Source organism: Furipterus horrens, unplaced genomic scaffold (assembly GCF_987537825.1).
Source record: "Furipterus horrens unplaced genomic scaffold, mFurHor1.1.pri manual_scaffold_12, whole genome shotgun sequence".
In the NCBI taxonomy this organism is placed as follows: Eukaryota; Metazoa; Chordata; class Mammalia; order Chiroptera; family Furipteridae; genus Furipterus; species Furipterus horrens.
In genome coordinates, this window is record NW_028327182.1 from 5,053,102 (window position 1) to 5,077,435 (window position 24,334).

The 24,334-nt window shown below is 46.3% G+C and overlaps 2 protein-coding genes across 4 annotated transcripts in view; one reads left to right on the plus strand and one right to left on the minus strand.

Moving 5' to 3' along the window:
- Positions 1–13,001, plus strand: part of NEK5 (NIMA related kinase 5) — a 36,828-nt gene extending 23,827 nt beyond the window's left edge. Inside the window, 11 exon segments of the mRNA XM_090257966.1 lie at positions 763–829; positions 1,619–1,735; positions 2,721–2,807; positions 4,307–4,399; positions 6,418–6,498; positions 6,708–6,776; positions 7,963–8,089; positions 10,065–10,202; positions 11,373–11,484; positions 11,737–11,858; positions 11,861–13,001. Of these exon segments, the coding sequence (XP_090114092.1) occupies positions 763–829; positions 1,619–1,735; positions 2,721–2,807; positions 4,307–4,399; positions 6,418–6,498; positions 6,708–6,776; positions 7,963–8,089; positions 10,065–10,202; positions 11,373–11,484; positions 11,737–11,858; positions 11,861–12,030 (1,183 nt within the window). The 3' untranslated portion in view covers positions 12,031–13,001.
- On the minus strand, positions 7,640–24,255 carry ALG11 (ALG11 alpha-1,2-mannosyltransferase). 3 transcript variants are annotated; one of them, XM_090257964.1, is made up of 5 exons: positions 24,146–24,240; positions 22,778–23,008; positions 20,971–21,902; positions 17,962–18,272; positions 17,082–17,299 (listed from the first exon to the last, which is right to left on the minus strand). In XM_090257964.1, the coding sequence occupies exons 1-4, from the start codon at positions 24,181–24,183 to the stop codon at positions 18,001–18,003; spliced, it is 1,473 nt and encodes a 490-aa protein (XP_090114090.1). In that variant the 5' UTR covers positions 24,184–24,240; the 3' UTR covers positions 17,082–17,299; positions 17,962–18,000. The 3 variants fall into 3 exon arrangements, with proteins under 3 accessions (XP_090114091.1, XP_090114090.1, XP_090114089.1); XM_090257965.1 differs by lacking the exons at positions 17,082–17,299; positions 17,962–18,272 and adding an exon at positions 7,640–7,745 and having other exon boundaries at positions 24,146–24,255; XM_090257963.1 differs by lacking the exon at positions 17,082–17,299 and having other exon boundaries at positions 17,729–18,272.
- Between the last annotated feature and the right edge of the window lie 79 nt (positions 24,256–24,334).

The window sequence follows — 24,334 nt, forward strand, 5'->3', positions numbered from 1 at the left end:
TGCCTGGGTTATTACACCGACTCTTCATAAATGGGGATGGCGCCTCATATGTCCCTAAAGGAGTTACTTCTAGAATGATGCTTCTGTCCTTGGCGCTCTGGAATTGACTGGTGTTCCAAAGACCTTCATCAGATAGTTCACACTATAACCTGAAATGTGGTAGTTTCTACTTAGCAAGCAGTGATTATAGAAATTCTTAGCAAAAATTTTTGCAAAAAGCTTATAAATATATACAGAACATAGGCATAAACCTGAAAATGATTTGACCAAGACTGTGCTAGAAAAACACCTTAAACATCGTGAGAGACAGCAAACACCTCATTCACTTCTTGGTTAAGCATCGGTATGGGAAGCGCAGGGGAAGCACCAGGGCCCGGCTCTCAGGGAGCTCAGAGTGTCATGCAGGGAAGAGTTTAGCAACAATCGGTCAGATCAGGGTGGATCAGAGTCCTTCCTGCCCAGAGCATGAGGTGATCCTGATATTATGGGCTGTGGAGCCTTCCTGGATCAGAATATTTTCCTGCTTTATGCTCTCCCATACCCCCAATGGTTAGTAGTCTCTTTTTCTCCCTTTCTCCTCGATTACAAAGATCTTCTTTTCCAATGTATGCATTCTGAAACTTCGAGCTCCTTCTTGAACTTGGAACTTCAAGTCACAGGTGCATTGTGAATCTCATTATTAAGCTAAAAAATCCAATTGTCGAATCAGTGACTAAGCCTAGTTAAAATTTCTGCTCAAGCTGACCGTTTTCATTTCCCAAGGCCTGCCGAATTCCTTCAGAGGAAATTGGAAGCTCAGCAGTATAAGTTGAAAGTAGAAAAGCAATTGGTGAGTAAAATACCAAAAATAAGAGGCAATCGGGAATTTCTGAGTAGTGTCTCTGTTCATAAATATTCACGGATCCTTATGTCAAAGTTCATACCACCTTTCTCAGTTTTTAATAACTTAACAAGAAAAATGGGAATAGGCTTGACTCGGGATCTGGGAATCATGGTTTCTGTCACTTGCTGTGTGACCTTAGGCAGGTCATGCAACCTCAGTTTCCTGTTCTGTAAACGACAGTTTGGGAGTAGATAGGCTTCAAGGTCCCCTTCAGTGCCGTAAGTCTTTGATTCTATTTTATTAGAATTCTATGCTTTTTTTGAAAAAATGACTATTGTTTTTTATTTGAAATGAAAATTGACCGTTACTGTTAACTATAGTGTCAACGTTGTGGGGCCGAGGGAGGCTGGATGTGCCTCCTCTTGTATCACTCGTATTTTGCACTGCTAAAAAGCTCCAGCTCTAGTTCCGTAACCTGATCTCATGCTCCAGGGGTTGCTAAACTTCTACTGAATTTTAATTTAACAATTATAATTTGCCAGTTCAGAAAATGAATCTAGGTGTCTCATACGGTAGCATAAAATATTGATCTCAGTAAGCCACACAAATGGTTTTATTACTTTAATTTTTTAATGTTCCATACTTAAGAGAATTTTACTTTTCACTCTAAAAAAACTCCCAAGCACTGGATTGAATTGGTAATAGAATTCTTGTTGAAAGGAAAAGGTCAAGGTCAGATCAGAATATGTTTCCAAATGCGAGTATGTTTTATAAATTCTTGCGTTCAAATATTAGGGTCTCCGTCCATCTTCTGCTGAGCTGAATCATGACAAGAGGCCAGAGCCAGGAAGTGACAGAGAAGAACCTAGACTCCAGGAGCTGCCGTTCAGGAGAAATAAAATGAAGGAACAGGTTAAAACTGTCTGCTTCCAGGGCCACCCTTGCACTTCCATCAGAGACCTTTGTACTAGAATAGGGTGTTACTTTTAGTGTCTACAGCACACGCGGTGGAGAGCCTGGTGCACCCATACTTGCTGGACACACTCGTGTGGGGGTTTTGGGGGGCTACAGGGATATGTATCCCTCACCTTCCCTCAGAATGCAACATGGCTCATAAGACTGTTTCTTTGGATTGATAAAGTGCCATCATTAAGTTTTGAAATTTGTATTAGTCACCTAGGGCTGCCTTAAAGTAGACGCAAACGGGGCGGTTTAAAAGAGCAGAAACCTACTGTCTCACAGCGCTGGAGGCTAGGCGTCCAAAGTCAAGGTGCTGGCGGGGCCCTGCTCCCTCAGGAACCCACAGAGGGCGCCCCCTCGGCCTCTACCTGGCCTGCGGTGATGTGTCAGCCATCGTTGGTGACCCTTGGCTTATGGCCGCATCCTGCTCTTCCCTGCCGTCATCATGTGGCGCGGTCCCTGAGTGTTTTCTGTCTTCACGGGGCCATCTTCCCGAAAGGGCACCAGTCACACTGGATGAGGGGCCCACTCTACTGCAGTGTGACCACGCCTTAGCTTAGCTGACTATGTCTGCAATGACGCTCCCCAAACAAGGTCACACAGTCGGAGGTACTAGGCGATGGGACTCCGCCATCTCTTTCTGGGGGGAGAAAGTTCTCCCCATAACAGGATTACATATGAAAGCAGGACACATAAAGTGACTGTATGTCACTAACACATCTGAGAGTATATATGAAGGAGAGGTCACCCCAAGCCACTGAATGACCGGGAGTGCCGTTCCCCAGCCAAAGCCTGGGGCGGATTATCTATCTTTAGGAGCAACGGGTTTTCTAATTCTGATCACAGATCCCGCATGTTAAAGTGGTAGCTGAACGGAGATTATTTTGTTAAGTGGTCCACAGACATTAACGATTTGGGGGTTGGGGTTGTTTTCCAGGAATACTGGATGCAGTTAGAGGAACTCCGGCAACAGTACCACAAAGACACGAAGGAGATTAGAAAGAAGATACGGAGAGAACTGGAGGTAAATCAGTTCATTCTCCTAAAGGAGACGTTGTACTGTGGACTGAGAGCTAAGTAACTCGAGCCTGTATTAGAGGTCATGGTCTCCCAGCAAAGACACCTTTTTATCACGCAAACTTGGTTTCTAATAGGCAGGCTGCCAGATCCCATTGAGGCCTTGCGTTGGGGAGGGGTACTGGAGGCTGCATGGCTGATGGGGGTAACTGACATGCTCCGTGAGGAGTGGGGATTAGGAAAAGTGCTTGTTGGTTGTCTTTCTTGTGACTCAGCTGATAACTATTGACTGAGCAGCTCCACTACACCAGAACTGGATTAGAGGCACTAAGTAAGTTCATGCCCGTGTGGTGGGGGGGAAAAGCCCAGCACTTCCTGAATTCCACTGTCGGAAGGGTGTCATGGGCAAGGGTAACGCTCTGAAATTCACCGGAGGCAACATCTGAGTGCAGCTGAGCCGATTCACGTGGCAAACACATTCTTCCATCCTTTCGGTCCCTGCTTCTTCAAGAGAACTCCCAACGAAGTAGCTGGCCTGTGTCTAGAGACATGTGATAGCGACGCCATCTGTGCCCCGGAACGCCCCTCCTGGGAGGGGCCCGTGGGCACCGAGGCGGGCCAGGACACCGCGGGGCCCCACCCCCCTGCCCTGGAGCAGCGTGCTCGTGGAGGAAACCATCCCGCTGCTGAAACTGCTCTCTCTCTCTCTCTCTCCTGTCTCCCCCACCCCACGCGTGCCTACAGACGAATTCATACAGGTGGCGTGAGCGTATGGTACAAATCACTTGTATGTCCTGGAGCTTTGCGCGCCTTATCTCATTTCCTCCCTCTCCGGGGACGTAACTCCTCTACAGAAAGCAGACTAATGAAACACCGACTCTGAGACCTCTACTCTTTCTAGCACACGCTCTTGTACTCATACGTAGTTGGAAAGAGAAGCCATACATGCGTACAGCAATGTTTTTATTTTTTGTCTAAGACGGAATGTAGTTAAGCTCTGTAAGCGCATAGGCATCAGGATGAGCAGGTGTGGGCTCTTAGGAAGAAAGGTGGAGCCTCTACTGGGTTCTAGAAGGAGGGACTTCTGATAGCAGCACGCAGGGGCCCAGGTGGAAGCCTGCAGGCGCTGGGAGGGCCAGGGTGGAGGTGGAGCCCTTCAGAGCAGAGGCTTGGTTCATGGGAGTGGGGGAGCATCGTACCACTGGCAGCCTTATTTTAAAAGTAAGCCTGCGACGGGAAACCTGAGTCCAGGAAAGACAGGGAGTGGACATGTCTAGAGAGACCAGGAAATGAGCCCTCGGGGACTTCAGGGCTCCCCAGGCGGCCACAGGGAGAAGGAGACCCGAAGAGAGCTCTATCCAGCCGCTGCCCTTGCTTGTCCCGGAACAGCAGGTGGCAAGCACCTCCTCACTGGGTCCCATTCAAACCCTGGCCCCGGGTCACTGACGGCCTGGCCCAGGGTCCCCGAAGGCCCTCCGAGCTGACTGTGTGCCATCTGTGTTCAAGGAAGACTCGGAGATTAGTCATAAAACCTACTTGGTGAAGAAGAGCGGCCTGTCCGTCCACCAAGAGGCGCCTGAGGAGGACACCCCCGTGCAGGTTAGACACGTATGTGTTTTCCCGTGAGTGTTCCCCAGCCTGGTGGGGCTGGCCCCTCGGTGTGCAGGGCGATCACATGGAAAAAGATTTAGAAACTCCAGTGCCAGGTCCGGGTGAGGCCCAGCACCGCGTTTTCCGACGCGGACTGGGTGACTGGGCTGCCCAGTTGCAGGAACGCTCTTGTGAACGGATGACGGGTCAGCTCTGGATGGTGTTTGAGGTCGGGCCGCAGACACATTGGTCAGAAAGCTGAGGGTTACTTTCTCTTCTGTTTCAACTTGACATTTTTGGTGGGAGCAGGGAGCTGGTCTGAGCTGAATGATCAAATGGCTCTTGAGTTTGTTTTTTACCCCCCTTCTGGGAGGTCTTTTCCCTTTATCTTAAAAGTGCCTGGGGCTTGAGTAAGGGCAGGGGAGAGGAAGGGAGTGGAGTGAAGGCTGAAAGGCCCCCTTGAATGTCTCCCTGTGTGGAAGGCCCTGGGGCCTTGTGATGCCGAGGGATCCACAGTGGACCAAGGCTGAATCTGCAGCCTGTGAGGTGAGTGGGGCGTCAGAGGCTGAGGCAGCTGTATTTTAAGGAAAAGAAAGCAGTATCTACTTCCTGTACAACCGAGACAGCCAGGCTACACAATCAGATCAGACAGCCAACTTCACAAATATAGGGGAGAGACAAAGTCACGGTCCTGTTTCCGAGTGCGTCATACTTCAGGGCAAACAACTAACAAGGCTTCGAACCGACACCTGCGTTACGCGATGTATATACAGAGGCGGCGGTAATACAGGTGAGCAGTCAGGGACTCTGAGGGGCAGACGACAGACCTACTGTGCAGTGGTTGAGGGAAGGGAGCATTAAAAACACACACACACAGAGACACCAAGGAGGGTCACAAATTTCTGACTTGGAAAGGACAGTACCATTTCCTAAGGCGGGGAAGAGAGCAGGGAGTGAGCTTGGTGGGGGCGGGGGGTAATCAAGAGTTCCCTTAAGATGGGTCAATTAGAGAAGGTGTGAGACTAGGTACCTGCTTGGGGCCTTTGCCGTTCTGGGGACTCTGATGGAAGGTGCTTTCCCCAGACCTTCATAGGCCAAGGTCCTATGCTGTCCCGGGATGTAAGGCAAATACCAGATCGTCTTTCCCTGCGTTACTCTCACCCCTACTCTACGCGATGACCCTTTTGCATTTCCTTTAGAGCACCTGATACTTTTCTGAAATGATGTCGTCACTTTGTAAATTCATTGATTGCCACCTGCCTTACTCCAGTTAAGTTGCGCATCAGCAGGGACCTTTGGGTCCCATTCTCTGCACCAGCCCGTTGGACAGGGCCTGGCCACAGGGGGCGCTCAGTGTGAGCCTACAGAATGAATATTCAGGTCAAGGTGATGCTAAGCAGGCAGTCGGGTGTGCAAGTCTGAAGCTCAGCAGGGAGGAAAGGTCACACCTGAAGATACACGTTTGAGAGTCATGCACAAAGTGGCTTTCAAATCCACAGGAGTGACTTAGACCCTCTCGTATTGAGGAAGGAAGGGGGGAGGCCCAGAGCTGAACCCTGAAGAGCTCAGCATTTCAAGTTCACCTCTCAACTGTTTCTTTGACTTTCTTGTCAAGTTCTAGAGCCCTCTCCTTTCTTTATACTGGAACGAGCTGTGCACTTTTCTTTTCAGCCTAGTGAAGATCACAGACCTCTTAAGGAAAGGGCCCAGCAGGTAAAAGTACATTTTTGAGTTAAATTAGGTTGTATTGGACTGGAGTGATAAGCATTGTTGACATTATAAAATTGTACCCATTTTGCAGCTGCAATGCCAGTGTTAAGTGTATTAATATTTTGAGTTAATGGACACTGTCCCCAAGTTTTAGTGAATTATTATTAAAGGCATGTTTTTATTCTAAAATCGATCATCAGATTCAATCCAGAAATCAAATAATGTAAACATACCTTGCTGTGATTTCAGGGGGTGTGAAAATATAATTGTTCAATCAATATTAAATGCCATATTTTAATTTTTCTCTAATCTTTCAGGGTATTGAAAAAGACTGGAAACAAATTAGACTCCAGACTGTAAAGGAAAGTGAAATTCCAGAACAAAAATGTAAAGCTAAGGTAATAAACATTTTGTCTTTTGGTTTCACATGAAGAAGCTGGCGGGGGTGGGTCCCCTACAGGATTTTTCTCCTACTAGTTTGTGGAATGGCTTTGTTTTGTAACGTGAGACTGCCGTTTTCAAGCATCTATAATGTCAAATAGGGGGTTATAATTGTAAGGTTATAATTGGATTGCTGAACTAAGATTTTTTTCTTGCTTTCTTCCAGAGAGGGGTCAAGTTTGAAATTAATTTAGACGAATGTATTTCAGATGAAAATACTCCCAAAGAGGAAGAGGTATGTCATTAAATATATATTTCCATTCGTAGGCATGAGAAAAGGAATGTCTTAGTAACATGTGTCATGAAGTTTTTCTACTGGGAGTGAAGGGAATTTTCTTGAATCTTTCTAGAAGGCTGTCTGATGTTCAAATGAGTCTTCCAAAACACTTTTTATCCTCCTACTCTTTTAAAAATTGCACTTATTCTCTTAAATGGATTATTGCAATTTAATTTATTTTTCCTCTAGAAAGTATCACCCTGGTTGGTGGGGCTCAGTGGATTGAGCTCCAGCCTGTGAACTGAAGGGTTGCCAATTCAATTCCCAGTCAGGGCACAGGCCTGGGTGGTGGGCCAGGTCCCCAGGTGGGGGCATGGGAGGGGCAACCACATGTTGATGTTTCTCTCTCTCTCTCTCTCTCTCGTTCTCCTTCCCTTCCCCTCTCTCTAAAAATAAATAAATAAAATTTTAAAATTTTTTTCAAAAAGTAAACAATAAAAAAATAAGAGTCCAAAAGCTTTTATCTCCCGGAGTTTTCATCCTTTATTACTCTACTTTTTAAAAAATTATTTATTTATTATTTATTTATTTTTAGAGAGAGGGGAAAGGAGAAAGAGAGGAGAAACATCACTGTGTGGTTGCCTCTCACTCACGTCCCCAATTGGGGACCTGACGTGTAACCTAGTCATGTGCCCTGACTGGGAATCGAAGCAGTGACACTTAGCTCGCAGGCCGACGCTCAATCCACTGAGCCACAGCAGCCAGGGGCTATTACTCTACTTTTTGATGAGCTTGAAACCCAGTCGCCATTCTGGAACAGATTAGGGAGTGCTAGGAGCCGGTTTAGGGACCAAATGCGGACGTTGTGTACTTACAACGGCACAGAGATGTTAACTGTGAGAATTCTGTCCAATGAACGGCAGTAGCATCACATTGAAGATGGGAAGTCTGGGTCAAAGTGAGTTCCTGTATGACCAGCACTTGTCCCTGTTGACAACGAAAAGAATGAGAACATTCCTGTTTCTGTCTTGTTCTAACATAGTTCCACTTTAAAAACTTTACTGATTTATTTGCATAATACAAATATATTGAATACTTGCCTCGTGTCTTGGTAAATGTTATTACTGGGAACATAAATTTTGTTTTGTTTTGTTGTTTTCAAAACATGGCTTGTTTCTCTTGAAACGCTGTGGAATTTCTTCAGGCCATGGATCTACTGAATGAAACTTTGACCTTTGAGGACGGCACGAAACTGAAGGAAAATAAGTGTATAAAGGAGCGAGAGGATCATCCAGATGAAGCATCTAAAAAACACTGCGGCTCAGAAGCAGGTGCGTGTCCCTTAAAAGCTGTAGACGGAAGGAGCCGATCTATTAGCCGGCCATCGCCAGCTCTCTCCCGCAGCCCCACGGGCACTGTCCCCTGCCCTCCCTGGCTCCACCGCCTCTGCCCAGCCCACGGGCTCCACGCTCGCACCCCGACTCAGCCCTCCTCTCGCTCCGTCTGCCCTCTGCCTGGGCACTTTCGCCTGCTCCCTCAGCTTCAGGTCTCCCAGTCAGCAGCTCCGCGGGCATCCATGCTTCTCATTCTTTCTGGGAATGTCCCCAGACACGTCCCATGAGCATCTCCAACTCAGCACGGGTGCAGCCAAAGTTGGGAGTTCTCCCTTCTCAGGGAGCCTATACTTTGGGTAACTCTGTCCCCGGGCTGATAGTCCCTGCTGCTCAGGGTGCTTTCCACCCTAAGGCGTCTCTGAAGTCTTCCTCCTCCTCGCCATTCCCTCTGCTGCGGGCTCAGGGCCTCCTCGTCTCTGAGCAGCGTGGGTGGCAGGAGATGCCTGGCCTTTGGACACCAGTGGGAGTCTGCATCCCAGCTGGCATGGCCACTTTCTGATTGTGTGGCCTCTCACAAGCCCCTTAAATCCTCTGCATCCCAGAACCAGGGGATGACAGATAGTACCCACTGTGAGGACTGAAGTGAAACTTGGTGTATAAAGTACCTGGCACATGCTAGGTGCTTGATACCCACAATCCTCCTCGTCTGTAGTATTTTCCTTCCATTCTCTAAGAGATCTTATATTACCCGACGCAAAGAAACTCGTCTGTGTTGGTAATGCCTGTCGATACAGCCCATACCACACAGGGTCGCATTTGAGTGGCCTGACGTGGTGGCGACCCACCTATCTGACCCCGCTCATCCTCTTTCCTTCACCAGTGATGGGATCCATGCACAGCATTTACACACCTGGCTTGCTTCCTCTGGGACAAGACACGTAGCCTCATTTCCATCTGGAAAAGTCTGTATTCAATTCAGCAGGCACCGTATTGATCATCTCCCTTGGGCCACAGGCTGTGCTAGGTGGTCGGGAGTCTCAAAGATGAACAAGACCTTGAAGTCACAGAGGTGTCATGAGCCAAAGGAAGGAGGCACAGGACTTGAGTTCCGAGTCCAAAGTGCTAATCCTTATTGGAGTACGAGCTGGCAGTGGACTTGATATGCCTTCAAATGCTAGCCCAGTAACTTCATTCACATTTCTTGGAGGACTGGTTTCTATAATCAATAAAATTGGAATTAAAATAATAGCTATTCCACAAGATGGAGAGCGGTAACAGCGCAAAGTTAGTGTTTAAAATTGCATTGTAAACCAAGCTGTTATTTAAACGTCAGGAGTGTTTAGTATGTGATGGAACTTTCATTGTAAACACCTTTGTTTACATGTGAGCTCTGGCTTCGAGTTTCCTTAGGACGAGTTAACAGCAACGGCCAGGTGTTACCTTTACTGATGGTGGAGCTTTTTATTATTTCCATGTTCCTCTTGATAACATGGGGCTGGGGGAGAGCTAAAATGTATAACCGTGTTGTAAGCTGAGGTACGTAAGTATATCACTGAACTTAGGAAGTAGAAGTGTATGAACTGACATTTTTTTAGTCTTCATTTTTGAACGGACATATTTATACTATTACAAAATACTGAACTCATCAAACTTGCCAGAAACGCCTCGCAAATGTGTTATAATACAACCTAATCCATTCTAAGTCAATAAAAGGGGAAGCCTAATTTAGGGCGAGCAAATAGAGCAGAAATTTTAACACACCCCAATGGCCAGTTAACAGCAAAAAGGGGCCCTCCTCCCCATCGGCTGTGTGACCATCGGTCACTAAACTTTTCTCTCAATTATCTTACTAATAAAATGAGTGTGTGTGTGGGGGGGGTGAGGTTACCTCTAAGGTTGTAACATTCTGTGATTTTATAAAAACTCAAACTAAGAAGCATTTTTATTTGCAATAACACAGTCTCCTTCTCAGATGGCCAGGCGCTGGTGATCAATGACCGTCCAAGAAGTAGGAAACGGTGGCGCCGCGAAGCTCCGGGAACTTTAATGAGTGTTTGGGCATCGGCACAGCTAACAAGTAGCTCGTTTCCTACCGATGAAGGAGAATCTGGTATGTAGTTTATTTTTAAGAACATAACCAGTTCCCTAGGAAAGACTGTCCAAGACTTGTAAATACAGACTGGGGAAACCATACCTTTCATCTGGAGAAAGAATCGGGAGGGTGTCTAAGCCTTTGCAGGAGCTGATTGGCCTGTCCAACAAGCCTGTTCCAAATGTCTTTAACAAAGGACTTGAACTTTGGAGAAGGGCGGGTAATTGTTTAATGGGATCAATTGACAACTGATGCAAAGCTTAGTAAGGAGGATCAGGAGCTTTGTAGATGATGAGCTTTACCTGACAGTCTATTCCCTTTTTTTAAATCTTCACCTGAGGATGTTTTTATTGATTTCACACACACACACACACACACAGAGAGAGAGAGAGAGAGAGAGAGAGAGAGAGAGAGAGAGAGAGAGAGAGAGAGAGGGAGAGAGAGAGAGAGAGAGAGAGAGAAACATCAATCAGTTGCCTCTTGTACACACCCCCAACTGGGGATCAAACCTGCAACCTAGGTATGCCCTGACTGGGAACCAAACTTGCAACCTTTCTGGTGCCTGGGATGATGCTCCCACCAACTGAGCCACCCAGCCCAGGCAGAATCAGTCTATTTCTGACAGCCGTTCAGCGCACTCAAATTATGATCCTATGGGCAATAAAAATGCCTCATAATATGTATATAGCATTTTGGTTTTGGGGTTTTTTGTCTCCAATTTTTAGCAAGATTATGCTTGTGTTTAAGGAAAACCAATGATCATTTTCTAAAGTTTCAGGGAATTGCTATCACACAGCAATCTGTCCTCTATCAGGTGTGCAGGCGCGAACTGCCACCAGAGAAGCATTGCGGGCAGGCAGGGATCCAACAGGGAGCGTCTGCGCAGCGCGGGGTCTGCCACGCGGGGCTGCAGCGATGCACGCTAGAGGCGGCCAGGAGGCGCAGAAGGGGGTCAGACAGCAGCGGGGGCCGAGAGATGCTTACAGAGCTCAACAGCAGCGCAGCACTGCGTACAGCTATGGCCAACACGGCGTGACGCCAGAGCTGCCCGGTTATTAATGAAGAGCGCGTCTGCCCGCGCGTGAAACCCCAATGTCACGGTCTCCGTGACATCTGCCTGAAAGCTGAGCCCTACACCATGGGTGTTGAGGCTGCGGTGCTTTAGTCTCTCCGCTATTTCTTTAACAGTGGGAACAGCGGAACAAGGGCTTCCTGAAGAAAATGCGCGGCGCGTGGAAATGGCCTCTGACATCGAAGTAGACGCGGAACAACCAGAACCGAGATCTGATGATGATGATACGTAAGTAGGTCAGATCCAGACGCCTGCTGAAGGTTGTTGGACACAAGTCCAGCTGAACAGAGTGCTGATTCTCCTAACGCCGGTCACCTTTCTTAGAAAAACGGGCATGATAGCTAATTTATTGCCAGGGTGAAAACGCAGCTTTCCTAGTGCTCCCGTGGGGGCGGGGCGTGAGAAGGGAAATTAATTTTCATATGGATTCTTCAGTCAGTGTTTCGATATCATGACGTGTTCCACTGTTCGTTATGTCAGAAATTTTGAAGAATCTGAAGATGAGTTGAGAAATGAATTAGTAGAATCCCTGGGAAAACTCACTACTTCCGAAGAGGAGGAAAAAAAGGAAGAGGCTTCTGGGTCCTCCAAGGGCACCGAAAAGTTAGGAGAGAGGGGAAGAGCCCGCAGAAACGTGCAGAAGTAAATGAAGGTTTGCAGGACGTTTCTACTCTATCTAAGGGCAACATTTTTATTGTTGATGAAGACCAAGGACCATTGACAACCAGTCAAGATATCCAAGTGTCATTATTGTTTTCTACCTTAATACGTTAGTATCTGTCAGCATAAGAAACAGTCAAACCTGTAGATAATTTTTGAGTTTGTCTGAGCCAAAATGACGCCAGTTGCCAGTTGCTGGGAAGCAGTATCTCAACGAATTGAGAACGGCCATTCATTTTATACATTATAATAAAAAAAGGAGGCGTAAGGGGTTACAGGAAACCACTGTGATAGACTAGGGAGGCGGGAGAAGGCAAAGGTGGGGGTGGACCTCTGGGATTGGATAAAAAGAAAATGATAGACATTTACTTTTACACAAGTGTGTACAGGACGGTTAACGGTCAGCAGTTAACCCGACAGCAGTGCCAATGAGGGGGTTGTGGTCTCCCCGTGGTGCGGTCCCTGTGCTTTGAGGGGTCCGGAAAAAGGAAATCTGACATTCCAAGGTGTGTTATTGTAGATGCGCAAGACAGAAGGCTCAAATAAGGCAAAGATGGACCCTTGTTAGGAAAAATATTCCAGCCTTGGGCACGACTACCTGCCACGGACTGCTTTTAGTTAGAAAGTTTTCATTTCAGTCCATCCCGTGGCGTGACTTTGCTCTCTGAGCCTGTAAAGCCACCACGCAGGCCTCCCCTGAGCCAATCAGGTTTAGTGTGTGGCTCCCTTGGGTACACATATCTATTAACGACACAAATACTCATTTACGGTAATCCCAAAGACTTACTGATTTTTCTCTCTGCACTCAGACAACAGAACTAATTTTGAGTGTAGAAATTGATACTTTTTACTTTAAACTGTGTATTAAGAAACCTTTCAGATAATAAATCTGTTAGGCAGAGTAACGTGCCTCCCCCCCTTCCCAAATGGGAATATATTATGTTAAACCCAAAGAAGAATTCAAGCTGCAGATGGAATTAAGGTTGTTAATCAGCTGACCTTAAAATAGGGAGGTTATCTGGGGTTATCCAGGTGGGCCCAACGGAAGCGGGAGGAGGCAAAAGAGAGAATCAGGGAGAGGGCAGCAGGAGAAGGAGCTGGCCTGCTGCTGCCGGCTTTGGAGACAGAGGGAAGGCCCAAAGCCAAAGGAAGCAGGCAGCGTCCAGAGGCTGGGAAAGGCAAGGCAAAGGATTTCTCCCCAAAGCCCTGCAGACACCTTGGTTTTAGCCTAGTGAGATCCACTTTAGGCTTCCGACCTACGGAACGCTAAGATAAGAAATGTGTGTTGTTTTAACTCAGTTTGTGGTAAGTTGTGAAGACAGTGATAGAGAACTAATATAAACTCATTGATTTAAAATATTGAATCTGCCATTTTATAAAACCATGATTTTGAAATTTCTTAAGTTATATTGAATATATGAAGCTGAAGTGAACATTGGGAGTGAGGCAATTGAGCAAGGAGAGGAATAAGGCATGTCATTAATTATACACCAAAATCATCATTTTACTATATTTTATTATTTTCTGAGAGTTTCAAATGTGTAAGGTATACACTGTTATAATGGTATTCTTATATATAGTGCTTAGCCTAGCGCCAGAAATGTTTCTTGAATGAGTAGATGCTACTACATTTCCTCAGTAAGACTGTAAGCTTTCTGTCAGGAAATTACTTTTTTGTATTGATTGTCTAACAACAATCCCAGTATTGAACATTTTGCCTGCAGCTTAATAGATATTGGTTTATTCGCTGCTGTGAAGGACAGGGGTGTTCTATTTCTCAGTGGTAGACTTTTGCCTGAAATATCTGCTCTCTAATAAATAAAAAACCAAAATTGCACATCGATACATTGCTGAACCAAGAAAACAAAGATAAGGTCTGCTTAGTACTTGCATTCAGTGTAATTTTATTAACTGTGGGGAGTGCACGTATCAGCGTTCCTCCAACTGTGTTATATGTCTAGGTCTTTTATGCCTTTATGTTTCTGGTGATATTTGAGGGACTGTTCTTTGAATTTGGTGTATAGAGTTAGATTCTACTCTTCTAAGGAGAATGCTTAGTACGGTCACATCATGAAGCTGGAGATATTGAAAAACTTCTCAGCATTGTGTTAATTCCAAACTAGGCAACACATACCCTGAGGGACTGGAACATCAATAATTCTAAACCTCTTTTAGTGGTCAGTGTAGAAACACTTAATTTACTTTTAGGGACATTATCTGGTTCAGACATAGCCAACCTGCCAGTGTCTTCAGGTAATCCTCATTCTATCTGGACAGTAGTTGAAAGAATGGGAAATGCAACCCTTTGAACATCTCCCAAATCCAAAGGCCAGTCAATTACAGTACGCGGGGAAAATAAAAGAAGTGAATGTTTAAGGTCAATATTTAAGGACAAGCATGGTAGATCTGCTCCAATGAGAAGATGCTCGGCTCAAGTCTCCTCTAGGTAACAGCCACCAAGCCTGGTTATCATTCTAAGACTTGGGTTCTTTGCTGTAAATTAGAAAGTATTCAGTGTGATACATACATGTACCTGCAAGGTTCTTCAGCCTGCTTCCGCCTCTAATTCACCTCACTCATCTTCCACACACTGTTACCTAATCATGTTCTAGAGACACAGTTCTGATTACTTTTCTCTGCTTTTAGGCCTGACTGCATCCGTTAAATTGAAACTATTGATCAGACTCGCAGGTGCATTTAGAATATATTTCATTAGCAAAGTCATGCACATTTATGTATGATAGCTATCAAATTGACCCGTCTTTAAATGGTACTAGTTGATCAAGCCTTAAATTCCATTCTAGGTGTCTTGTAACATTTTCATATAGTCCAGGTGAGCTCACAGCACTAGAGCATTAGAAGTGATGCTTCTCCAAAGCCAAAGGTGGCCTTCAATTTAGGTGGGGAAAGAAGAAAAGTAGGCAGCAGAGGAATAGTGGGAGAGGAGGGGTAAATTACAGGGATATACAGTAACTGATCTAAGTATTTGCCTAAGTTCTTGTGGTGTGACACAGTATGGGGAGAAATAAGTTTTCCTCTGCCCTTCAAGGCTCTTTCAGCTGGTCTCATAATTAAATCTACATGAGACAGATTAATAAGAAAAAAATAACCAAATTTCATTACATACGTGTGTACGGAAACCCCACGTACAGGAGAGGTTCAGAGACAAAAAGGGAAAATGAGTAGATGGGGCATTCTGAGCCCCAAAGACACCAGTAGGCACCCTGCGGCTTCAGAAGGGAGGAGGGCCATTTGCTGGCCATAAGAGCAGGTGTTCAGTAATCAGTTTGCCCTGCCCTGTAAGATAGGTTTCTGGTGTTAACTCTTACTATGGGCAAGGCCCCACATTTAAATTCTCTAAGGAAGAGGTAAAAGTTTCTTGTGAGCCCCATAGGGTCTCGACTGCCTTCATTGCAAAGTAAATCACATGCCCAAAAGTGGCACATTTTGGGGAGTTTTGCTCTGAACCCTTCAGTAGTAAGCTTTTTGTACCCACAAATAGATTTAGCAGGGACACACTCTCATGTATGTATTCATATCATAGTTCTGCAGTCTAGGGTCTATTTACATAATTAAACACAATATTCTAAAAGCACTGACAATCACACTGGCCCCTATCTCATAATTTTGTCTATAATTTTATAAAATACCCTCCAAATTATTAAAATAAAGTTCTGCTTCACAAGAATGTTGTGAAATATTTATTTAAAAAAAAGTTATTTAAAAGACCTGCCAGCCTATTCTTCTTGGGTACAAGAGACAGGATGGTTTTGTTTTGCCTTTCTTTAAGAAGTTTTCTCAGCATGTGAAGCATGATGAATTAGTAGATAATAAATCATTCAGAATTGGGAGACTACATGAGGGGTATAGACATACCATCCTGGGAAAAGTATCCAAGATCATGAAAATCACTTCTTTAGATCATAAATACAGATAATGATTTTGTATCTACTATATCTAAATAATATTTAGATACAAATAGATTAGTATATAAAGAGCACGCACAACTGGAATTAAGAATGTGAGTCACTACTGCTGTGGGTTCAGAAGCCACATCTTACAGGAAGAGACATTCAGAATTTCTCCACAGTAGCTGACATTGCTTTGACACTTGTCATGGTTTCATCATTCGGAAAAAAAAATATATACATAATATCAAAGTAAACATATACGCAAGTCATTTTCCAATGTGAGTGATAAATAAAAATTATTTTGGAGAATCAAGTCTAAAAAACATTTAATGGAATTTCAGATTCCTTTCTTCCCTACCACATCCTATACTTAACGTCCTGTTTCAGTGTATCTTTGGCTAGATGGGCAGGCTGAATCCTACCTCAAAGGCTAGGTGTGAGATAAGGAAACGCACTGGGCTCGGAACACCCAGGTTATCATCCTGATTTTGTCATTAAACGGCTTTGTGATACTGAAGGAGTCTAAGTTCTTTGAATTGTTCTTGTCTGTAACGTTGAAAATAAAAGATAACTGGACTAGAGAATAAAATAAAAGATAACTGGACTAGAGAATTTGTAGCCTTCCTTCCGGCTCCCATTTCCACCAGTCCTTCTTTTCTAAATTGAAGAATCTCCAACACAAAACCAACACAAAGCTATGCTGCTGTGTCAGAACACCCAGGGACTCGGTTTTGCTGCTTTGTAAGCTGATGGCAGTCGATGACCTGCAGACAAATCAACACTGCAACTGGGAGTAGATAATAAAATGGCCAGACTGATGGAGAGAAGACTGGAAAGGAGAAACACACCTCTACCACCCTCTAACCCAAAGAGGTATCGGCCTGGGAAGGAGGGCAATTCACTGAACGCGAAGGAGCTGACCATGTATGCAGAAAATGCCAGAAGTTGTAGGTCTTACAGCCATACCGCACATGCATATATTCACTCTTTCATGCTAGTTATTCAGGACAGAAGTCCTGCTAATTATACTGATTCCTAGCTACTGGATTAGTCACCTACTCTAAATAGGGTCCTAATGCAGTGATACAGATAGGATTACACAAGGCATTTACTATACGTTACCTTTAGTGAAAGTAACTTATTTTCAAAGGACCTTCACATACTTTCCATGTTAGTATCAGAACTTGAAAAGGCAGTGAGGACAGGCATTACCATGTCTGGATTATAGATGAATAATTATAGTGAGACTCGGAATGATTAAGGAACATTTTTAATGAGGTCAGGCCCAGGTAGTCTTAACTGCTGGTCCAGTGCTCTCTTCCAAATGCCACCTTGTCATCTCAGAATGCACGTTGCTGACCCTGAGGACCATGCACTTGGATCTGAATGTTCCATTGTCACCATCAGAACAACAGCTGACTGTGATGTCCTTACTGAGACCCCCCGGATGACTTAAAGCCGACTCCCAGCCTCTGAAATGTAGAACAATGGAAGGCCCGTACCAGGTACTGACAGCGCTAAACAAAAAACTACCTTCCCAGATACCTAGCGACGGAAAAGGTCACCGGCAGTGCCTTGGCCTCCACGAGCGCACACACGCACGGACCAATCACAGTCGGTTCATCTTTTGATTAAAACATCAGTAGGCCTGTTTAGTTTCTTTTTTCTTTTAAGAAACTCCTTAGATATATTGGAAAAGGTCATCTACAATATTGTTTAAAACTTAAACATACCAGAATTTTGTTTCAAAACTGTCAGAACAATTCTGAAGTACGAATCAATGATCAGTCATGCATTTTTCTTTCAACATTTCCTTTTTTCTAAAAGGAAATTCTCTTTCCTGGTTACTCAAGTAAAGCAATTTGACAAATGAGATTTGAAAAATATGGATTATACCAAAATGAAGTGTTCATTATTTTTTATTTAAGATCCATATTCTTCAGATTTTGAGACCAAGCACTACCTGATATTTTTACATTTAAACATATAAGGTTACTTTTTCCATTTAGGTAATTTTGTTTTTTCCTTGAAATAAATACCTTGCCTACATATCTAAAGAGCATTGCTCAGAGTGACTTTATTTATTATGAGATGGAATGAGTTTAGAAAAATACTCACGCATGAAGGTATTTACCCATCACATAGAATGTCTTTAATCTGTACAGACACAGCATTATTTAAATAACTTCTCCACAGATGACAGGAATGTCACTTCGAACTCCTGGTCGGAGAACCTGCTCACAGACGCGCGAGCGTTATTTCTGATCTGGAGTCTCTGTTCCTCAGACATGGAAAGAATGTGAGCCATTGTCCCCGCGTAGTCCTCTTCGCTGTCAGCCAGAAACCCAGTCACCGCCCCCTCGTGGGGGACAACGATGTCAAGCTTGGGGCCCCCGGAGTCGTGTGCCAGGATCACGGTGCCGGCCGCCATGCACTCCACCACCCCTGAGGGAGAAGCAGAATCACGTCGTCTTTTTTTTTTTTTTTTTAAAGTCTTGAATGTGTTCAAAGGAACAAGAATGAGCAGAAATGTTGAAACATTTTAGGAGACTTATGAGAAATTTAATTAGATGTACGCATGTCTATAAATCGGCTCATGTAAGCGCCATGGTGAAAAATACAATAATGGTGAGGTTTCTGGTTTCCCAGCCTTCACAGGGACGTTGTTCCTAGGCGAGCCCCTCGGCCAGGCCCTGCTGCCGAGGCTGGCCATGCCGCCTGGGTCCCTGGCAGGGCTGAGACTAGCGTGTGCCCCATAGCAGCGCACTAAGCGGGCGTGTTGGCTAGCGTCTGCCAGAAAACGCAGGTGAGGATGCAAGCTACTCTAGCCAGCATTTCTTAACCACGTTTCTAGAAAGAACGGAGGCTTCGGGGCGTGATTTAGTTCGCTCCAGAACTGGTACCCTAGAGGCACAGGAGCGCAGTGAAACAGGTACCACTGTTTCTTCCACGCGGGTGAAATCTCCAGGGGACGGCAGTTTCTGCTCCTGTTGTAATTTGAAATTGTTTTTGAAAAATATGGATTATACCATAATAACCTGTTCAAGGCTGGATACCATCCCTCTGTGCTCTCCCAGAGACCTCATTCAATCAGTTTTATGCCCTTCCTCCAGGACTTCCCGCTCCCCTCTCTACGGGCCCTGTAAAAATCATCACTATAAAGTGAAAGCACACACTAACACCCCCCCGCCACCCCCCACTGTCCCCTCCGTCATCCCCTCTCACACACAAACTTCTGAAAAGGAGCTGCACTAACCCGCCTGCTCACCTGCACCCAATGCCCAGCTCCCTGCGACCCCACTCTTGCTCCTCCTTCTCCTCCATGAAACCAGCCTCGCCCAGGGCCCAGTGACATCCACCTGGCCCAGCATCTGGGAGCGTGGGACCTCGCTGCCCTTCCTCCTCCTCCCCAGCAGCTCTCTTCCCTTGGTGTGCCCCCTCCATTCCTCCTCCTCCTCGGCCCGCTTCTGGGCGGCTACTGTTCTCGGCAGCTCGTCCTGCAGGCCGCGGGCAGCCTCACCCACAGCCACGGGGCTGCAGCAACGACCTGGACACCTCCTTCCCCGCATTCCCCGACCAGGCCCCTCTCCTGTACTTCAGACCCACATAAATTAATGCCTGCGGGACACACACGCGTGCACGTCCCGGACAACTCAGCTCCACACGGTCGAAACCTGGCGCACCCACAGCCCTCCCCCAGGGTTCCCTCTCTAGGTGAAGCCAATGCCATTCACCAACCGTGCAAAGAAAAACCGCTAGGCAGTTGCTTCTGACTCCTCCGTCCCTCCCCTAACACATCCAGTCAGTCCCCAAGTCCTGTGTAACCTGCTCCAGACCTTTGCTGGCGGGCCCCCCACCAAGTCCAGTGCCGGCACCGCTCCTGCAGGTTGCTGCGGCCCCAGCCACTGTCCTGCCTTCCATCTTACAGGGCCTGCTCCTCGCCAGTCCGTTCCCCGTACTGCAGCCTCAGTGAGCTTCAGAGAACAGAAAGCGTTTGAATCCACCACTCAAAGTCCTTCCGTCTTTCCCCCAGCTTACCGTGGCCGCGTGACCCGGCTGCAGGCCACTTCTACACTGCCCCGCTGCTCCTCTGTCCTGAACTCCGCCCCTGCACGGGCCTGCAAATGCTGCTTTTCTGCTGCAGGGCACCATGTTGTACCCACCCTTTGCTGGCTGCCCCCGCCCCCCCCCCCTTCTGAATGGTTAAGCTCTAATTGCTGTTGAGGTCCACTTCCTGGGCCGTGGCTCCCTGGCCCCATGCGTCTGTATTGGGTGTGTTTCAGGTGGGTCCACTTCGCCCTGCTCGGCACTCGGCACACGGCACACTGTCCAGCTGGGGGCTGTTTAACTTGTCTGTATTACTCACAGCTGGGGCCCCTGAGGGGGGAGCAGTTCCTACTTCTGGTCATTCTCTGCACCCGCCCCAGGGCCGGCACAGTGAGGCCTCGATCGGCCTCTGTGGGAGGAGGCTGGGGAGTCAGGCTCCACGCAGGAAGTCTGCATCCAGTTCTTGCTCTGTGTCTGAGCTCAGCGCTGTGCTACTGACTAGGGACAGAAAGGGGTGTAGGAGAAATTGTAGCCTTAGCGTAGGGGACCTCACTTTTATGGCTTTCTCTTTTTCCCCTACTGCCTAGCAGTATGAGGCACAAGCAGGCACGTGACACATGTGGAACCAAATGTGACACAAAACAGTACTTGATTTTATACCACAATGTGTGCGTAATGGGAGGCCCGAGAAGAACGCGCAGTCGGTGCTGGAATGAACAGGGCTACCTTATAGGGCAAAGGAGAACAGAATGAACAAAAGCGGCGAGCAGTTTCTGTGAGGAGGCCACCTGCACACAGTGGGTCTCAGCTTCTGATGCACAACAGAACCACCTAAGGAGCTTTAGCAAAACAGCCAGGCCTGGGCCAGTACCTGGATGGGGAGAGAAAATGCGGTGTGTGGGAGCAGCGGCTACTGGGCTTAGAATGTGCACCTCTACCTCTGACCGCGTGGCTGAACCCGGCCCGGGCACGTTCTAAACCTCTCTGTGTCTGAGCTTATTTATAAAACAGAAAAACTTCCAAAGTATTGTCATTTGACCCGAACAACCTAAAACGTGTATCTCACAGCACCAAACAAGTTAAAGGACAGACTCACCAATCCCAAAATGCTCGTTCCACATGGTATGCAGACCAATTGTTCCTTCAGACAAGTAATTCTTTAGTTCATCAAACGGAATGTTTATTTTAAATTCCACATCTTCTTGAACTCCGAGCTCCTCACACAGCCTCCTCAGCTGGTTTACTCTAAGTTCATCATCTCGGTTGCGACACCCTCCAATGAGGACAAGTTTAAGTGAAGGAAGTGCCTCCGCCGCCTTCTTCTTCAACAGTCTAGCGAAGGCTCTGATCTGCAAAGGATGATTCTTTTCAGGCCTGAACTGGCCCACGGAAACCAGCAAATGTCCTGGGGTCATCTTTTTCTCCTGCAAGGGAATGTCCAGAAATGTCTGCACATCACACGGCGGATAAACAACGCTGGTACAATGCCCGACCTTCCACAGGGAGAGAATGTGGTTTAGGGTCCAGGAAGAATTGACCATGACGACGTCACTGCAGGAGCCAACAAGCCCATAAATAAAAGCAAAGAAATGGTAGTAAAGGAGCTTTCCTGCGCTGAGACCAGGGTTCCTGGCGATGAAGGCTGCATTATTAAACCCGGCATCTCGGTTCCTCACTACAGAGAGCATGTCGGTACTGATGGTGGGATAATGCACGTAGCTCCCCACTCGGCACCCGCCTAAATACTTAAACAGGGGGAGCGTGAAAGCGTAACCCATCGAGTCGATGTAAACATCAGGAACACACTGCATCAGCGCTTCCCAGCCGAGCAAGATGGATCCGAGACTCTGCAGCAGCAGCGTGAAGTGAGGGTACAGCGAGTCTTCCACAAGGTAGCGTTTCCTTAAGAAAATAAACTTCACTGGGTGAGTTAATCTGATGTTAAATCTTCTGAGAGCACCTTCTAGTATCTGTGGACCGCTGACATTAACATCACCCGTATAAACGACGTAAGCTGCTGCAGGATACCTAAAACAGGGCAGGTAGGAATTTCACTAGTTTAGGTAAAAATCAGGCAGAAAGTTGTAGATAGGTTTTTTCCCTCACTATCATAAGGAGCTTAATTTTTAGACTAAAAAAATTAAAATGTTTTCCACTGTGTTTCATTCATTGCATTTGGACTACAGGCCTTATTCTTCCCTGCCTACAACTAAAATGTCAGTCTTTCAAGAGTTAGATAATCCCATTAGAGACCATGAAGGTACTACACAAAGGTGTAAGAATAGTACAGATTCAGGTAGGAGGGCTTCAAGGAGGTGGGCATTACGCTGGGATTTTAGAAAATTCCTTGGATTTAGGTTCTTATGGAAGACGGGAGAGGAAATACCGGGGTGGTGGCTGGAAGCCAGGATGGGCCAGGAATATAAATGCAGAGCCAAGGGAATTACCTGTGAAGGCTTCTGAACAGAACGAAGGGCGGGAGCCGGGAAGCAGAATGACCATGGTTTTTCTCATACGACAAAGCAACAATGGAACCTGCATTTTACTATGCTTTTTCTTTTCTAAAAGGGAATCTAAATTCTAAAAGGGAAAGATATTTTGGGGCTAGGTGTAGGGAGAAAAAAACCCCTCAAACATTGAATGGTACATATTCTTTCTACCATGGCAACTTACTTAAGACTGGCCAACTGATAATGCTGTCAGAATCAGAATATAATAGATGCTTCCTGAAGATTACTTTGGGTGTGCCACCACTGACTGAACGTGCTCCACGGTACTTTCTGTTCAATGGAAAACGAATTCCTGGCTATGAAGAAGGTAGTAGAGAATGATGCATTCTGGGTAATAATTTTGTTTTAAATGATAACAAGATCGTGAATGAACGAAGAAAGACGCATACCTACTTTTTCTGCAGGGCCCTTAACGCACACCACAGAACTCTCTCCCCGCCGCCGCCGGCATTGCAGAACGGGTGGAAGAACGCAACCACCTCTTGAGCTTTCCCTTTTTCGCCCGTGGAAGCAGACTGTTTCCTTCTCTGCAGCCTGACCCTGATTCTCCAGAGCATCAGGACCAAACACACACATAACGTTCCACATACAATGAGCCCGGGGAAGAACAATGAATACAAAAACCTGAAACAAGAGGGAAAAGGTGAACCTTGATACGCTGCCCATTCAACAGAAATGGGACTACCAAGCACACGTCCGCTTTATATATTACATATGCGTAACAGAGAAAAGGTTTTTATAGCTTGCAAGTCTGCTACAGCACTCACGTGGGGATATTTCAAGTGACAGGGAAGAATACGAAGGCTCTGAAAACAGACTTTCCCCTTCAAAATGTTTTGGGGGGGAAAAAAAAGAATCATTACAGAATGTGACAAAGAAGGGACAAAAATGAACAATGCCTGAATTTTGGAGAGAACACGTAAATACTGCTATTCAGGATGCTCGTTCGTTAATTATAAAATTTCAACTTGAACGAAATGGGCAGCGCAAAAGCAGGTTTACAGGTGTGCATACGCAAAACAGTGTCTGCTCACACTATTATTTATTAATTATTGTATTATTTTTACATGCACACCTGTAAACCATTGTTTGCCCCCCCCCCCCAACTGTTGGGTGGAACAGACTCGGCTTTTCCGTCTTATTAGCGTGGGGCAAGACAGATCAGACACAGCGCTAGTCAGTCAAATGTGGGGGACATTTCTAGTTTTCTCCCCCAAATGTTAATAGTCGTTTTCTCCGGATGGGGGCATTCCTGGAGAATTTTCATTTGTGCTCACCTATTCCCTAATTTCTTCTGTAAGAACCAATGTATTACTTATGGCATAAAGGCAAACGTAATAATATTTTATATACCCATTCGTACATTACTGAGAAATAAAAATCAACGGGCGATCAAGAAGCGGGGCATTTCACATCCACGTATTTAAGGGACTTAAAGACTTAGACATGACAAACTGGAATGTGAATAATTTATGATATGAATGGAGTGCGAACAAGAGAAAGAAAAAGCGGACCCAGGGAGGGAAACGCAAGCACTCAGCCAGCAATGGGGCAGGCGCCGGACAGGCGGTAAACTGAGTCTTGAACCCCGCCGGCTCCAGCCTGTCGCGAAGACCCCGAAGCGAGAGAAAGCGCGCTCACTGGCCGTAAGAAAACGCGTCGTTGGTGGCAAGGAAAGCCCTTCCCGCAAACTTCAGCTGCGCAGACGGACAAGTACCACCGCGACACAGAAACCCGCGAGCCGCACCCCCGATCGCTCACCTCGGTATCTCGCTCCAAGCCCTTTCGGCGGCCGCCATCTTCAGGCGACCCCAGAACTCAGGAAGCGCTTTGCTACTTCTCTTCCCTATTGGCTCCTGAGGAAGCGTGCGCTATTTCCCCGCCCCCACGAAGCCGACTCTGCGTTCCAATTGGTTGATGATGGTAGCTTCCCACGGCCGTCCAGCCAAC